Below are 18,702 nucleotides of genomic sequence, written 5' to 3'. Positions count from 1 at the left end.
TTTCAATTTTACAATTAGAGAGAAAAATTTCATTCAAAATTGTTGAATTTGTGTTTATGCTGAATAAATGGCCCATTTTGAAAAGAATATTTTTGATTTCATTTTGCTGTCTGCTTGCATTCTTAGATACATAAAACACTGGGTATGAATTACATAATATACATTACATTTGGGAATTCACATAGACAAGCGACTTAGGTTTTCTACACATTGTTCAGAAGGGGTCAAAAAAGAGAACAGAATACTCTGCTTCATCCTTAAAAAAGGTCTCTTCGCATTCTCCTAAAGCCATTCTTCTACTTTTCTGAGACTTAGTTCGTCTAAACTGGAGTATGCTGTGAGGTTTTGGAGATCATCATACTTACAGAGGACACAGACTTGGTGGGGGGGAGGGTACAGAGAAGAGACACAAGTTGATAACATAAATAAAATAATTGACACGTAAATAAAAAGAAGTATGATAAATGTAATGGGATAAATCGAGAAGCTATCCATACTTAGATAAGACAGCCATAACCTTTTTAATGGACAGTATATTATATATTATTAATTATTAGTCTTTCTTTTGTGATATATGCTTTTATATTGGGTTGTTGTATTTTGGTTGTAATTGACGTCCCTTTTTTTTATGGGCATCTTTCTTTAGTCACCTCATTGGGGAATTTGCCTGTTGTGGCCTTTGTGTTTGTAATTGTATTTTGCTCATCAAGCTAAATTGCTTTTTTCCCCTATGCATAACGTTTGTCCCCAATGTAGGACTCTGTCTACTCCTTGACAGATAGCATTGCTCTTTTTGCTGCTATTCACCCATTTGTCCTCCAGCAAAAAAAAAAAAATGTATAATAATAATAATAATGATAATTGGAGAAAAGAAACCAAAGGGGGAGAAAAATATTGAATGGCACAGCTTTAAAAGTCTAGATTTTAGGGGGAAAATCGAGAAAAAAAAGTCTCAAAATCACAAAAATTTGTGATTTTCATTTGTAACTTTTCATAATTTTGTGACTTTTACCTCTTTTTCCCCCTCATTCGGTGACTTCAGGACTTTTCTGTGATGATATACACCATGTGTGTTACAGTTTTTTTAATGGAAGAAATTAATAAATACACAACTCTTTTACAATAGAATTGCTCTGTAATGATATAAATTGTGCATCATTAATGATACACCTCATATTTTACACATCCATGTGATTTTTCTTTGTCAGTGCAATATCAACTTATGGGTGCATTAAATTATGTGCATCATTTTTAAAATACTTAAGTAATTTTCTCAAGTGTTGTGCCTTTAATATTTAAAAAACTGCAATTCATAAACAGTGGAATCCCTAGAATTTTCCTGTAGGCGAGTGGTAGATAGAAACATGAAAGTGTTACATTGCATGCAGAACATGGTAAACATGGGTAGAGATTATGGGGGAGGGGTCATAGGGAGAAATGCTCCCCCCCCCCCCCAGTAATGATGGATCAGACAGATCCAATATATATGTACTAACATCATCGTGCTTTACCATATTTCCAGCCCTTCACGTCTATCTCCACTTATGATGGTAAAAATGCATATACATTGAAATTAATCAATTCAATGATAAAATCTTAGAAATGAGGGAAAAAATGTAAGTCATTAGCTCCAGAAAGCTGATGGACTTAGAATATAACTTGCATACCCCATGACATTGCATGGATGCGCCTATTCTCTCTTTTCATGACCTCTTCTAATTGTCGTTTTTCTTCTTCCAAAATTTCCCTGTAAAAGAATGAAAATAATATGCTTGACCAAATAAATCAACATGATTTTATCAATTCATAAACATTAACAGATGACTTGTATTCAGAAAAAGAAATTATTCATAGTGAAGTGCCAAGGAATAAGGTAGTTATGCTAACATAAATATAGCTTTTATTCAGTGGGAAGACGGGATTGGGTACTGTGTTTTGGTAAATAAATATAGCCAATAGTATGGTTGTCATTAATCAGTCTTTCTGACTAGCACAGAATGGGTGAAGATCTTGAGACTCTGATTTCTTCAATCATAATTAAATACAGGTGTCCCTTGCTTTACTCAATATATTAGTTTAGCAAAATAATTATGTCAGTTGAAATTGCATAATGTGAGTTGAATTTAACATGAGTAAGATAGGAAAAGGGGTTTCTTCCGAAGGATTTTGGAAAATGAAACTCAACTCCTAGCAGCAAAATAAATTTCTATGAGCGAATTAATCATTAAAACTTATAGACAATTTTATAAATTTATAGTATACTAGCTGTCACCCACAGCTTTGCTTGCATGAATTTCGTCATCTGAAAATTGTTCTGCAATGATTTCCCCCATATAACATTTGCACCACGTTGGGGGTTGCATTTTCAGAAATCCCGTCATAGTGATTCTCTGTATTATAAAATATAATACTAACCAAATTTCATATTTATAGCTTCTGCTGTTTGGACTCAACAATGATTGCACAATTAACCTTTGAAACGCCCCCTCTTCCTATGTGACCCCCCTTAGATGTAGAATTTTGAAATATCCCTTTTTAGTGAGCCTCTACATTACAAACTAAAACTACTGACCAAATTTCATAATTATAGCTCCAGCAGTTTTGGTTCAGCATGATTTTGTTACATAACTTAGATGAATGATTCATAATTTTTTCTTCAGTTTTCAATCAGGAGATTAATATTAACAGAACCAATTATTGGATGCATAGGCGGAAATAGACTTGGAGGTCTGGGAGGCACGGTCATCATTGCTGGGGGAACACTATGATGTCAATTCATATATACACTGCTGGCCACCCAAATTGCAACACCAAGAAAGACAAGAGATATCTCAACAATATTTATTTTGTAGATAACATGTTGACCAAGCATCAAATGATTAAATTTATAGACTTCTGTGAAGTGTGGTTCCTGCCAAAATCAGTAGCCAGAGTAGCCGCCATTGTTGGAGATCACCGCTGCCACACGCCTCGGCATTGATTCAAAGATACTTTGGATGTGTTCTTGGGGTACAGCAGGCCAAGCAGCTTCCACGCGTTGCCAAAGTTGATCTGGTGTGGTAGCTGGGGATGTAATCTGGGTCAATCGTTGAGCAACCATGGACCACATGTTTTCTATCGGCGAAAGATCCGGAGAGCGAGCTGGCCAGGGAAGCGGTGCATAACGCAGCTGTTCAGCATCCTCTCTCCACGGTGTCTCCAGACTCGAATCCGACCATCGTGGTGTTGCAGACAGAAGCGTGACTCGTCAGTAAAGACAATTTCATTCCATTGTGCCGTCCACATCCTTCTTTCATCGCACCATTGGCGGCGGAGACGTCTGTGGTTCTGCATCAAGGGTAGACGAAGCAATGGACGTCTTGCGGACAGACCACTCTGCTGTAAACGGCGTCGAATGGTACGCGTAGACACTGGATGATGCGGTACAGACTGAATGTGCTGTGCTATGGTTCGTGATGTGGCTGAGCGATCCGTCACTGCCATACGCACAATACGCCTGTCATCACGTGAAGTGGTGCACTGAGGTGGATGCGATCGAACACGTCGGTCCGTCGTACCCTTCTGCATCCAAGGATCACATATCCGCATTACAGTTGTTTGGTTTCGTCCAACACGACTACCGATTTCCCTGAAAGATAATCCACAATCTCGGTAGGCTACTATCCTTCCTCTGTCGAACTCGGATACTTGATCAAAAGATGATCACTGTTTTCTACGAGGCATAATTGATCGTTTTTTTGAAAAACCACAAGAAAAACACAATTGCCGTACTTCAAATCGTCGAAATCTCCAAGCCTTAAATAGCGCTTTGAAGTGGCGCCACAGGCGCACGTGATGTGCGTCTGCGCTGAAATTCTAATCATTTGCATATCTCACCACCGCTAATGCATGTTGTAAATTTCATATTATTTGCATGCTTCCTTCAGGGTGTTGCATTTACGGTGGCCAGCAGTGTACATTAGATCAGTCGACTCCACCTTTGCCTCCTGCCCCCCCCCCCCGCGTATCTCCGACCATGATTGGATGATGACTGGTTCCAAATCATGCATGAAAAGAGCATTAAAAATACAGTAGAACCCTTGTGTTGAACTTTAAGGAAATTTCTGAAATCGAAGTCCCAATGGAAATGAAAATTGAAATCCTTATTTAACAATATCACAAATTATATCTGAATAACCATTATTTTATTTTATTTTTTGTTTCTCATCACCAAAAAAATTCATTTTGCTTTCATTGATTCATCTTTCAAACTTGAGTGAAGGGAATACCTATTTTCCATTACATAAGTGTGGTGGCATAGTGTTAAAAGTTTTAGCTACCACAATGGGAGAACGGGAGCTTCAGGATGTGCAAGTTTGATCATAGAGCTTTACGAAAATAAATTTATCAGCAAATCAGTTGAAGGAGCTCTCTTGAAAACCTTGGAAATGATCATTAAATAGCAAGTAGTGAGTGATATAGAAGAGTGATGCGATAGAGAATGCAGAGGCATATGCAGAACCTACTTTTGGGGAAGAAACATACTGGTAGATTGAAGAGTTTTGGGGGTACAAGGAATTTTTTCCAGAGAAATTTTGAGTCAACTAATCTTCAAAAAACATTTCAAATAATGCTAAGTTATTTTCTGTCAATATTTTAATTTTTATACAAAAATATTTTTAATTTTTAATCATCTTGAGGGACGCCCCCTCCCCACCACATGTGCCTCTGAGAGAATGTGTATGAAAGAAAGAAAAAAAGATCTACAAATTTTCAGAAGGTATTTGTGAAACACTAAAAAATCTAAGAAAAACGAAGTACAAACCACAACGCTTGTTTTATATCTTTAAAAGTAGGTCGTTTTGATGGCTCATAAGACCAGCATAAGGACATCAAGCTGTATAAATGTGGAGGGCATTTTTCTGGCAAAGGTAATCGTTCACCACTTTCTATTCTGCCAATGACATCATTATTTTTTATGCCTTGAAATGGCTTCACTCCTAACATTAAAATTTCCCACATGCATACACCTGTAATACAGAGATGAAAAATAATACAGGTAAGTATAAAAGCAAAGACTCTTATTGTTTTAGGCTTTCATGGCCAGTATATTGGATAAACTACATACAATTAAAGGACAATTAGGCCACAGTCAAGGACAGTGTCACTTGCTACAGAAACTCACACATAACTAAACCTCTGTGTGTGTGAAGGTGTCATTACTAATGTAAGTGGAACATTAGGAAATTAATTTGGTAGATCAATGACCCAGTAGCCCAGAAATTGTAGGTAGTTTGAAGACTTATATTTGGTAGCAGAAAAAAGAATTTCTCACCAAACATCCAAACATCACTTGCAGCAGTGAACCTTCGAAAGTTTATTGACTCGGGAGCCATCCACTTTACTGGAAGCTTTCCTTTTGATGCCTTGTAATAATGCTGATCTTCGACCCAACGAGAAAGGCCAAAATCACCAAGTTTAACACAATCGTGAGAAGAAACCAAAACATTCCTTGCAGCTATATCTCTGCAATAATACAAAAAAATTAATATAAATCCAAATCTTTCTGTATAAAATTTTTCAAAGTTTTCAATTTTAAAATCATTTTTAACATTTCTTATATATTCCTAAGACTCTTTCACATAGTATTATGCAATGTTTCATAAGTTCTATGTTAAGCAAAATAATATCATGCCTAGGGGAGGGGAAGGTACTGGAATAGATCAGTGGGATTATGTAAACTACAGATATAGATGCTAAGTGTAGAATCCTTGGTTAGCTTAGACTAGAGTGGGGGAATTTGAATTTTATTAATTTTTTTTTGAAAAAGTGGGGTAAATAAGTTTAAAAGACACTACTAATGTTACATTTGTATTACAAAGGTAACAGGTAAATTGCCAAGGTCATACAGAACTAAATGAGCAATAATTTTCCTATGAATCAGAATTTATCAACATAAGAACAAATATACAGTAGCTTCTTTGCTTATGAGAATCAAATCGACAAAATGAAAACCAAATGCTGTTTAACGCAGGAAAATCACGTGGTTATAAGAATCCGATTTTTGCTTATTAGAATCAAAATTTTTCTCTCAAAAACTGTCACTCTTCATTTCAATGGTGGAAAAACTTGTAAGAATTTTTTGTTATTCACACAGATATTTGGAAGATTACTTTTATTGACACTCTTACCTTCATAATAACTAGAGCCTGGATATGCATTTGCATATTTTGGCTTTTTTTAGCATTAATGCATAAAATCAAAGAATTTTCAGTATAAGTGCATATTTTTGAAGGTTTATTTAAGCTCACTAAATTTTTTTTATAATTTTTCAAATAATTATTTTTCATAATATTTTCATAACATCAATTTTTTTCCTGCAGGTGAAATTTAGTGAATTAATATATATTTATGAAGTATTTTATGAACATTAATTGTAAGGCTATTTCTAGAGATATGTCAAAGTGTTAAATTGTTTTTAGAAATAGTGTCAAAATTTTTTTTGTTACTGGTATTTTCGTTGTTGAGCAGCTACAACAGACCGAAAATTAAAAATTCCTGAATTAAAAATAGGTAGAAGTTATGTGCATATGCGGTATATACATATATGAGGGGATATTTTTTGTAAATGCATATGCATGAAGAAATAGAAAAGATGCATTTTAAAAATGCATCTGCTGTTTTTTGCATGGTAATTTCTGCAATACATATTCAAAAATATAAATTTCTGCAATACATATATAAAAAAATGAGAAAACATTATACATATTTTCTCATTTTTTGGAATGTTTGACTTTTTCAAGATTTCTAGTGCATATTCTGGGATTTTCAGTGCATATTTGGCATTTTAAGTGCACATTTTGGTATTTTAAGTGCACATTTTGGTATTTTAAGTGCACATTTTGGTATTTTAAGTATACTATTTGTATTTTAAGTGCTTATTTTTTGCATTTTTAAGTGCTTATTTTTTGCATTTTTAAGTGCATATTTGCATATTTTTATAGCATATTTTACCACTTTTTTAGTGCATATAATTCAGGCTTTAGAAATAACCATCCCATATTGGCTGCTGCCTTCCCCCTCCTCAAACAGTGAGGATTACAGCTTTGTAGTAATGTAAGCTTCAAAGAATGACAGATGCTATTCACAAGTGGTTCACTGTAAAACAGAATAAAACAGAATTGGCCAGAAACCAGTTCAGTCTTTCGTTGAAGAAGTTTATGATAAGCGAATCTATCTAGAGTGCACTCTAATATAGTAAAGTGTGGGGTAGTAACATTATACATAGACATCATTTGCAAAATGTCTGAGTGGACTGACTAATTTGTCTAAGCACAAATCTTTACTCGAAAAGCAGAATTTGCTTTTAAAAAAATGATTATCTTCCTTTGTGCAACCAGAGAGAGGCTGTCTCAACATTGGGAATCATGCCTTGAAGATGTTATTAATTTATTTTGATGTTATTATTATTGTTATAACTAGTCGTGGAATGCAACAGAGCAATATTGAAATGTTGACTTGGTTGTCATGGTCATGTATGTTTTTGCTGGATGTTTATTAAAGTTTTAGTTAGGCTCTTGTTTGTAATCTATGTAGTGCGGTATCACTAAACATGGTGGTAGTGGTGTTCAAACTCTATCTTCAAGCAGGGAAGAAGCCAAATTGTTTCAGCATGAACGAAATAGCAAAGCATGAACCGATTAGCCGACAGTCGCTGCCTGTCCATGGTTTGCATCTACCAAGCCTCGCATTCTGAGAAGAACCTGCAGCAAATTGTAAGTTATTTTCTCAAAGGTGGAGCAATTACCTCCCACTTTGTCAAGTGCATAATCAGCTGGAACTGTATTGATTAGCGCTTTTTCCTCCCATGCTTAGATGACGATGCCATCCAGACCCAACCTCAATCAGTGAGCTAAGCAAATTTCTGAGTATGGTGAATTTTTTTATGTAGGTACATACCTAACCTCGCTGATATTGCTGAACCACTGCACCACCCTCTGAAGTCTGAGACTAAGTTCAACTAGGGTCCTTCACAAAAAGCAGTCTTTAATGTGGAAACAAACTTCACGTTAGGTTCACAACATGTACATGCACATTCCAACATGTGCCAATTCGTTAGAAGTTACGCAGAGGAATATGGGCGAGGTGCATGTATGGTTTAATGTAGCCTTTAATGCGATTAAGGCCAGAATGTATGATCATACAATGCTGGCAACCTTGGATGAAAACTTACGTCACACTGGAATTGTGATGCAAGTGATTATGGAAAAGAAGCTGCAATGTTCCAGATGGATAAACCAATCACATTCGCAAGCAGATCCCTGTCAGAGACAGAGCGCCGGTATGCACAGATTGAAAAAGAACTGCTAGCAGTTGTTGTGAGTCTTGAGAAATTCCAAGATTATATTTATAGGCAGAATATCACTGTTATCACCAACCACAAACCCCTGGTGACTATTGTCTAAACCTTTGTTCAAAGCACCAAGGCATTTACAATCCCTTGCTAAGAGCAATGTACTATGACTTCCAACTTGAGGTCCGTTCCCAGAAAGCAAATTCCTGTGGCAGATACTACTCTTTCATGAGCTCCTTCAAAAAGATCAATCTTTCAACTCCATCATACAGCAGATGTGGTGGATTTGATTAAGAACATCAGCTTCTTACCAGTGTCGTTCAAATCTATCTTCAAAAAGTGTACTCGTCTGGAGAGGACCCATACCTGGGCTTATTAGCTCAACATAATATGCCAGAAGGTCAACTGCTCAGCACAAATGATCTTAGGAAGACCTACACAGATTAGACTTTTTTTCTACTTGAGCACAACTAAGGTCAATTGCCATGGGCAATTTACTATCTAGTGAGTTGTGCTGGAAGTGTGTGTGTATACCTAACACTAGATAGTTATATACACCCAGATTGTTATGTCTGACTTTTCAGTGCTGCCATCTATATTTCAGAAGTGAAATGAAATGAAAGAAGTGTAATGACCCGATACTTGTACTGTTTGTAGGGCTGTTTCTCTGTGACAAGATTATACACACAGATGAGACTTTTTTTTCAAACCGAGCACAACTCAGGTCTAATGTCATCTATGGGCAATTTACTACCTAGTGAGTTGTGCCGGAAGTGTAAGTGTGTGTACCTAACAGTCTGATTGCGTATCTAGTGTTGTGTCTGATTTTTCAGTGCTGCCATCTATATTTCAGAAGCAAAGTGAGTGAAGTATAATGTCTGAATACTTGTACTGTTTGTAGGACTGTTGCTCTCTATGGCGAGAGTTTCTAAAGGGGAGATAGGCTTGCATTAGCACCTTGAAGTAATGCAAAAAACCACAGAAAACCAAGCTCAGCCAACCACCACTGTGGTGATGGTGGAGCTAAAACCAGAGTCCCCATGATGTGAGTCCATCACTATGACCACTTGACCACAACAGCAGCACACAGATTAGACCACTACTACTAAACCATACGTGTACCTCGTCCATATTCCTACACAGAGGAGACTCATTTTCTTCCAAACCGAACACAACTCAGGTCTATCACCATCTATGAGCGATTTACTACCTAGTGAGCCGTGCCAGAAGTGTAACTGTGTGTGTGTACCTAACAGTCTTTGAATGTGTATGTAGTGTTGTGTTTGATTTTTCAATGCTGCCATCTATATATCAGAAGTGAAGTGAGTGATGTGTTATGATTGAATTACATTTGTACTGTTTGTAGGTCTGTTGCTCTCTGCGGCAAGACTTTTTATCAGCTCACATTTGCGCCTTGAAGTTGGAAACCACAGAAATCCAAATTCAGCCGACCACCATTGTGGTGACGGTGGGGTTCAAACCCAGGACCTCACAACACTAGTCCATCACTATGACCACTACACAGATGAGACTGCTGATCAGTAGCCAGCATCTACAACTCAGTTGGCAAAGTTGCTAGAAAGGAAGAATGAGATGGTTCACTGACATAACAGAGCATCACAAGACCTTGTGGCATTGCATCCTGGAGCTTGAGTGTGGCACCAGAACCCTCTGCACAAGAGACCAATTTGGGAGGAAGACTGCATAACAAAACAGATCAATCCGAGCACATTTGAGATCTGTACAAATGAGGGCTCTCCACATTGAGAAAAATCAGGCAATTCATCAAACCATGTATGCAACCAGAAATATTAGAAAGCAAGCAAACAGCTTCACAGCCAGTTTGTCACCACCAAGACACTGTGACATCCCTACCTAAGATGCAAGAGCCTGAGTACAAGAAAGAAAGAAGTGGTCCAAAATATCCAGCAACCAAGGATGAGGTATCACCTAATGTCAGGCTCCAACACTGCAGAAAGAGGTAGCACGCCCATCATCACAACCAGGGATAACGGATCTTACATGGTCACAAGATTGAGTCGCCTAGTGAAGCCTCCATCCAGGCTGACTCTCATAAATTATAAGCAACTTATTGTTTTCCCTAAAGGGAGGAAGATGTTAATTTATTAATGTTATTATTATTATAAACTAATCGCGGAATGGAAACAGTGTAACATTTCTGGAAATGCTTGGCATATTACTGACTTTAATGCCACTGAAAAGGCTGGCTAAGTCACTGGAAAGAAAGAAAAAATAATATTGTGTATAAAAAATGCTGTGAGGAGAAAAAAAGATGCAGACTCAGAATCTGCATCTTTGTGGATTAAAGAAATCCTTTCTCCATTATTGGAAAAATATACTTCCCACCAGATTTTCAATACAGATGAAAAAGGAATTTATTTTAGAGCTATTCCAGACTACATTATATGATGTTCAACAACGATTCGTCCTCTACTGGAAAAAACAAAAAGATAGTCACAGTTCTTCTAACTACGAATATGACTGGAACTGTCAAGAAGACTCCATTAGTTATTGGAAAAAGTAAAAATCTGCAATGTTTAAGAGAAATTAAGTAGTTATCAGTCGTCTATGAAAATTCAAAGAATGTGAAAAGATGCGACTTGCCATCTATAAGCAGACTTCTTACTGAAGTGGGATCATGAACTGGGGGAAAAAGAAAAGTCCTTCTGGTCTTTGACAACTGTCCTGCTTATCTTGTAATGCAATTGAAAAATATTGAACTCATAGGAGGAGATAGACTTGAAAGTCTGAAGGGGGGGAAGGGCATGATGATGTCAATTCATATATACATTAGACCATTCGGCTCTGCTTTTGATGCTGGGTGAGGGCAATGTTCCTCATGTGCCCCCCCGCAGTACCTCCGTCCATGAGTGAATTGTGTTATTTTGCTACTGCACATGACTTCCGTAATTAGCCTCTCCACCAGGGTATAATCATTAAAACATTCAAAACATTACACCAGTTTGATATGCTGCAGAAATTATTGATACAATTGACTATGTTAAAGGAGTGCCTGTCAATATAACGAAGCAGATAAATTTGCTTGATTCCATATTTTTGCAAAAGCTTGGAAAATTTTATCGAACATATGCATCTTCAATTGCTTCAGAAAAGCAGTATTTTGCAATAACAGTGATGAAATTTCAGAAGAATGAAGTGATAGAAACTAGATTTTTTCAAGAATTGAATCTGTGTTGATAAAAGGATGAACCCTGGATGAACTGAAAACATACTTCTCTACCAGCAATTCAAATTTAAATAATACTAACTTTACATTTTCCTCATTTAACGTTTTCCATATAAATATACGCAGTGTTAGATCGAATTTTAATCAACTGCTAACAACTTTAGGTACCAATAATCAAAACATACATATTTTAGTCCTCTCAGAAGTCTGGATTTTTGACAACGAAATAAACTTTTTCAATATTCCCGGATTCGAAATATTTCATTGTTGTAGACAATATAATAATTCGGGTGGTATACTGGTATATGTTAACGATTTCCTAAGCTTAAAACATTTAACTTCAATCACCATGCAAACAGCTGAGATTGTTGTATTGTTTCACCAATCTTTGGAGTTTACTATTTTATCTGTTTATCGATCTCATTCATTTCTATCTACCGATTTCATTAACGAATTGAAAACTACTATTGATCGAATCAAATGTAAAAATGTTCTAATTATTGGTGATATCAATATTGACCTTCTTGACTCTAACTCTAATATTACTACTGAATACTTAAACTTATTGTGTAGTAAAGGATTTCAGCCATATATCGAAGGCATAACTAGACCTCGATCAAACACATGTCTTGATCACATATTCATACGGAATTCACCTGATATTTCTGATATATATTCTTCTATTTTTTTCTCTGATTTGACAGATCATTATGCAATAATTTGTAAGCTATGTTTTAGTATATCCACTTCAACTATCAGATCAAAACTAACTAACCGTCAGTTTAAAAAACTTGATTATCGGAAACTTCATATTTTTCTTCAAAATTACAATTTTTCATTCAATAATATTGACCCTTCTAATAATTTTGAAGAATTTTTACTTAAACTTGAAACAATAGTACACAATCACGCTAGATATATCAATTGTAAAAACAATAGATCGCAGCTGAATCCTTGGATCACTCATGAATTACGACACCTGACAAAAATTAAGCAAAAACTGTATTATAAAACACGAAAATTTCCATTCGATATCCCATTAAATATAGCCTATAAAAATGTTGTAAAGCTGGTCAAATCCAAAATAAAATCTGCTAAACTTGAATATTTTTCCTACCAATTTTCAAAATGTAACACTCCCACAAAACGCTGGAGATTCATTGATGGTATAATTAAAAAAACTGATGGTCATAATAAACTGTTTTCCTCCGATTCTGATCCTATTTCTCTGGCTCAAAACTTTAATTCCCATTTTGTTAATATTTCCACACTCAATATCAACATAAATGAAGATTTTAAGCAATACATGAAATCGAATTCTCACTCAATATACCTTTTTCCAACAACTGCTGATGAAATCTTGACAATTATTAAAAAATTACCCACTTCTGGATCCTTTGCAGAAACAATCAATACCAAGGTCTTGAAAATTCTACCATATAATATTTTGAATACTCTCTCAGATTTAATAAATATATGTATGGCTAATGGTATATTCCCGAGGTCTTTAAAATCAGCTATCGTAACACCTATTTATAAATCTGGAGATCCCAATGATTTTAACAACTTCAGACCAATCTCAGTTCTACCCTCTATCTCAAAAATATTTGAAACAATTATCAAAAATAGAATTTTTTCTTTCTTGTCACATTTCAGTTTCTTTTCTAACAACCAGTTTGGATTCCTTCCTAATAAAAACACAGAAACTGCTCTACTAACATTTACTAAATTTATCGCTGAAAATATTGATAAATCTAAAAAAACCATTGCAATATTTCTTGATATAAGAAAAGCATTTGATAGCGTGAATCATCATATATTACTCAATAAGTTGTCATATATCGGAATCAGAGGTAATACTCTGAATCTAATTGCTTCTTTTTTAACTAATAGAACACAATCAGTCAAAATTCACAATAGCCTTAGCACCCCATTGGAAATAGTGAAAGGCGTCCCTCAGGGATCTGTATTGGGACCATTATTATTTTTAATATTCATAAATGATTTATGTAATTTAAACATAAATGGCAATATCATAACTTTCGCCGATGACACAGTATTACTTTACTCATCTGATGATTTTGAATCTCTTACTAACCTAATCAATACTGATTTAATTAAAATCCGAAAGTGGTTTGTTGCTAACGACCTTCAGATAAATACATCAAAAACTAAGTTTATAAATTTCTCTTCCCAATTTAACACTCACTTTCACCCTAATTTAATTTTCCATAATTGCAATTGTACTATTAATTCTGATTGTAATTGTTCATGTCTCGAACAAGTTACTACAATTAAATACCTTGGAGTATATATTGATCACAATCTTAAATGGAAGAGTCATATCAAGTACTTACAAAAAAGACTACGACTAGCAATTTATAAATTTTACTATCTCAAATCCTACTTGAATCAGTCGTTTTTATTAACCCTTTATTATTCCTTGTTTCACTCACTCCTACTATATGGTCTAACTGTCTGGGGTTCTGACTACCTTTCAACCCTTTACCCTATAATCAGCCTCCATAAGAGAATAATTAGAATCATCACAAATAACTTTACTACACCATCAATACAACTTCATCAACATCTTGGAATACTTACATTACGTCAATTATATTTCTATAAATCTATTCTCCTCCTATTCAAAGGTCAATTCTCCTTGCCTTTAAATACATCTCGATCTTCAAATCGATTAAATAATATGTATTCACTTCCGCTGCCTCATAAAACACTGTTGAAGAAACATTTTACTTACCTTATCCCAAAATTCTACAATACATTACCACCAGAAATCACTCACAATACTAATTTATCATCCTTTAAAAAGTGTGTCAAGCAATACATATTCTCACTAGATGGTATAGAAAATTTGTTTTAATGTTTTTTTTCACTTGCTCATATAATCCTTAAATAACGTAACAGTTTAATTTAACTACATGCTGCATCTAGTCGTTTTTGCTTTCATTCCAACATCTAAAAAAATTATATTTTTAGTTGCAGCATGTAGAACTGTTTTTAAATTGCACTCCTCTGTTGCCATTAATTTTTATTTTAATTTGAATAATTTTGATTTTTTTTTTTTAGTTGACTATTCTGTTTTCCATACTAATCTTTACTAGCATTTACCAGAATGGGTCATTTTTTTGATTGACTCCTTGGTAAATTTTTTTCTTTTTGTACTGTTATATGATAACAATAAATTTGATTTATATATATATATATAACAACCATATTAAGCATACACACAGAATACAGGAAAATGATGTTATAAAAGAACAAGATTTTCCAACAGCAAAGCAATTGTGAGAAGCCCTGGATGTCATTAGGAAAACTCTTGAGTATAGAGGTACAAATGAAAATATTTATGGAATATTCTATGACTTGGAAAAATGTGCACAAACTTTTTCAAACATTTTTCACATAAGTGACTTTGGATAGATATTTTTCTTGTCATGAACATATACACAATGGTATGTATGAAAAATTTTATACTATCAATATTTAAACTAATTTAAAAATTTTTTCAAGAATTGACATATTTAGTAAATTAATGTTTTTTTTTACTTCAAAGACATCATAATCTCGGCTTAAGCACCCCCTTCCGTTGTGTACACCAATGGTTACTATGCAGGAGCTTTCTTTCTTTCAAACCTAGCACCACTCCGGTCTATCACCATGGACAATTTACTACGGAGTGAGTTTTGCCGGAAGTGTGAGTACATATATAGGCCTGTTGTTCTCTGTGGTGAGACTTTTCAATGGGGAGATCGGCTCGCATTCACAACTCAAAGTTGGAACCACAGAAAACCAACTTCAGCTAAGCAATGCTATAGTGGCGGTGGAGTTCGAACCCAGATCCTCACGATGTGAGTCCGTCCCTATGACCACCACTGCGTCTCTATGTAGGAGCAGCCAAAAAAAATCTCCAGGTATAAAAATCAACTGCTTACAAGAATAAAAATGGCTGAAACAAAAGTGATTTTTATACATGGTGGCTCTCTACTGTATATATATATATCATCTTAGATAGACATTGCACTACATGGCAATATATCAGAACATTGATATCCACTATCATGCTTTTATTGATCGCTATTACAGAAATCCATGAAAGGACGAGACATTTCAAAAATAAAAACATGAAAAATCATCATCCCAGAAAAAGAGCTAAGGCAATTTTGCCCGTTATTTTCAACACCATATAAAAGATCATTAATTGTGGATCATAAAAAAAAAGAAGAGGTATCTTTATATAAATACTACTCTAGTATTTACAAGATGAAGTTGGGTATGTGGGGAAGAAGGGTAGGTATGTTAATGCTAAATACTGAGGTCTAGAATCAAGGGCAGTGCTCATTGCATCTACAGCATAGTTTCCCAATCTTTTTTGTCCCACATCGCCCAATTCTTCAGAAATTTTTTTCTCCCATCGTCGCCCAACTCAATCTAACCCATAGGATCCTATGTTATACCTGTAGCTTCTATCGCCCCCCCCCGGAACTTTTCATCGTCCCTCAAGGGGGTGTTAACGCCTACGTTGGGAATCACTGATCTACAGCACGATATAAAATAAAAGGTCTATTTCATTCTACAATGCCTTTTAAGAAAATTACACGGGGAAAGATCGTGAGAATATGAACAAAAACTCAACAAGTAGTAATCACTAAATAATATATCATCAGAAATAAACCTTGTAGAAGATGCCTTCTCATTGCCAGCACCTAAGATGATGGTTACATCATCTTAGGTGCTCATCAAGGAAGATGCATCACTGTGAATGAAATTGCGGTAAAACTTGAAAGAAAGTGCATTGTGGTGCAGGAAATGTAAAGTACAACAATACACATTTCCTGAACTATACTGTAACAAAATACTAAATTATGCAATATTTTTTTTCCTTAAAATTTGTTCATAACTTCTTTAAAATTTAAATTTTATTATTTGTATTATTAAATTATCATCTTTTCCCAAATAATCATATAACTAAGATAATTTTAATGTTTACAACTATAATTATAGTTGTACTGAAAATGTTTATACCAAATATATCTCTAATATTCTTCTCTGTAATGCATAAAAGAAAATTTTAAAACTTTTCTGTCCCAAAAAACAAGCTAATAATACATTGAAAAGAAAGTTTAAATAAATTGTGTGCTTAAACAAACCTACCTGTGAACAAACTTTCTGCACTCAAGGTATGACAATGCAGTGCTGAGTTGGTATGCATATAAAATTAAAGTAGCCAAATCAAGAGTGTGTCTATTGTTTTGTAAATACGCCCGCATCTGCAGAGGTAAATGATATATAAATGTTAATTCCATACTAGAGGATCTACTTACTTATCAACACGAACAAGAATATCTACCACACATGATTTCAACACACAAAGAACAAAGCAATATATCCACAGTTCCTTGGAGCTACATAGAAGAATTTTTTGGTGTGTTTGATTTGTATTATTTCTGCTCATGACCTTTGTTTGTACAGTGAAACCTGTCTAAGGCTGGGATTACACTATAAAAGTTTGATAAAGGTTATTTTATAAAACTTGAAAAATGCCACCAATAAGCCCATTGGTTACATTGGAGCAAATGTAATTGATATACACACACGATTATTGGTTGTTTTCCCTAAGTTTTATAAAAGGACTTTTATCAAACTTTTATAGTGTAATCCCAGCCTTAGACGGAACTAAAATATAGTCTGTTCTATGATTAGTGCTTTGATTTGCACCTTTATAAATCCGAAATCTGTTTAAAATGGAATATTCTTTCAGTCTCTTGACATTCCGTTTCATACAGGTTTCAATGTATTACGTTTATGTGTGTCTGGTATGTACATGTCTTTTGAATAAAAAAAAACAATATAAAAATCAAATTGCACTAAAAGGACTTTTATCAAACTTTTATAGTGTAATCCCAGCCTTAGACGGAACTAAAATATAGTCTGTTCTATGATTAGTGCTTTGATTTGCACCTTTATAAATCCGAAATCTGTTTAAAATGGAATATTCTTTCAGTCTCTTGACATTCCGTTTCATACAGGTTTCAATGTATTACGTTTATGTGTGTCTGGTATGTACATGTCTCTTGAATAAAAAAAAACAATATAAAAATCAAATTGCACTAAAAGGACTTTTATCAAACTTTTATAGTGTAATCCCAGCCTTAGACGGAACTAAAATATAGTCTGTTCTATGATTAGTGCTTTGATTTGCACCTTTATAAATCCGAAATCTGTTTAAAATGGAATATTCTTTCAGTCTCTTGACATTCCGTTTCATACAGGTTTCAATGTATTACGTTTATGTGTGTCTGGTATGTACATGTCTTTTGAATAAAAAAAAACAATATAAAAATCAAATTGCACTAAAAGGACTTTTATCAAACTTTTATAGTGTAATCCCAGCCTTAGACGGAACTAAAATATAGTCTGTTCTATGATTAGTGCTTTGATTTGCACCTTTATAAATCCGAAATCTGTTTAAAATGGAATATTCTTTCAGTCTCTTGACATTCCGTTTCATACAGGTTTCAATGTATTACGTTTATGTGTGTCTGGTATGTACATGTCTCTTGAATAAAAAAAAACAATATAAAAATCAAATTGCACTACTAACACTTGAAGGACCAAACACATCCCATTTCATATCTCAGAGAGAGAGATTTTAAAGCATTCTCGAAAGATGGGTGTATCTGGGAACTTTATCAAATAACAAAAGCAATATGCCAACAAGAGAAAATTATCAAACTTGAAGAAAAATCGCCAATCTGGATTCTCATGATCTGTTAAATATATTGAGCACAATGAAAATAAGTTAATTTTTGTGAAATTAAGTCTTAAATCTGCATCTCTCTATCTCTATATATATATCTCGTTGCTATAGAATCTTACAGAATCTCAGTATGATCACCAGATTTAATCATTAATTTAGCATTCTGGTAATTTGTAAAAATTGTTCTACGATTAGATCTTAGTTGTTGAGCACTTGACTAATCCTTCTGCCAAGTAGAGGTCACAGATCATAGGTTCTTCGCAGGACTTGAGGCATTTGCAATGGTGCATAGTCAATGTCTTCATTTCAACATGCCCGGCCATTTGCACCATCTTTCTTTTTATGAAGATTATTAGTTGATTGCACAACAAGTTCACTTTTAAC

General features: G+C 34.6%; 1 protein-coding gene across 2 annotated transcripts in view; it reads right to left on the bottom strand.

The window, feature by feature from the left end:
- LOC149085030 (focal adhesion kinase 1-like) overlaps nt 1-18,702 on the bottom strand; it is a 174,747-nt gene that overhangs the window by 21,964 nt on the left and 134,081 nt on the right. For both annotated transcript variants that reach the window (XM_089232792.1, XM_089232791.1), the window contains exons 17-20: nt 16,713-16,828; nt 5,315-5,505; nt 4,805-5,009; nt 1,668-1,747 (exon numbers count right to left, since the gene is read on the bottom strand). In XM_089232792.1, coding sequence (XP_089088918.1) covers nt 1,668-1,747; nt 4,805-5,009; nt 5,315-5,505; nt 16,713-16,828 — 592 coding nt within the window. The remainder of the gene's footprint in view (nt 1-1,667; nt 1,748-4,804; nt 5,010-5,314; nt 5,506-16,712; nt 16,829-18,702) is intronic.

This window comes from Pholcus phalangioides, unplaced genomic scaffold (genome assembly GCF_987345545.1).
Source record: "Pholcus phalangioides strain wild (caught in Gottingen) unplaced genomic scaffold, Ppha-v1.0 ptg000007l_1, whole genome shotgun sequence".
Taxonomy (NCBI): Eukaryota; Metazoa; Arthropoda; class Arachnida; order Araneae; family Pholcidae; genus Pholcus; species Pholcus phalangioides.
This window is presented reverse-complemented; position numbering and strand designations above follow the sequence as displayed.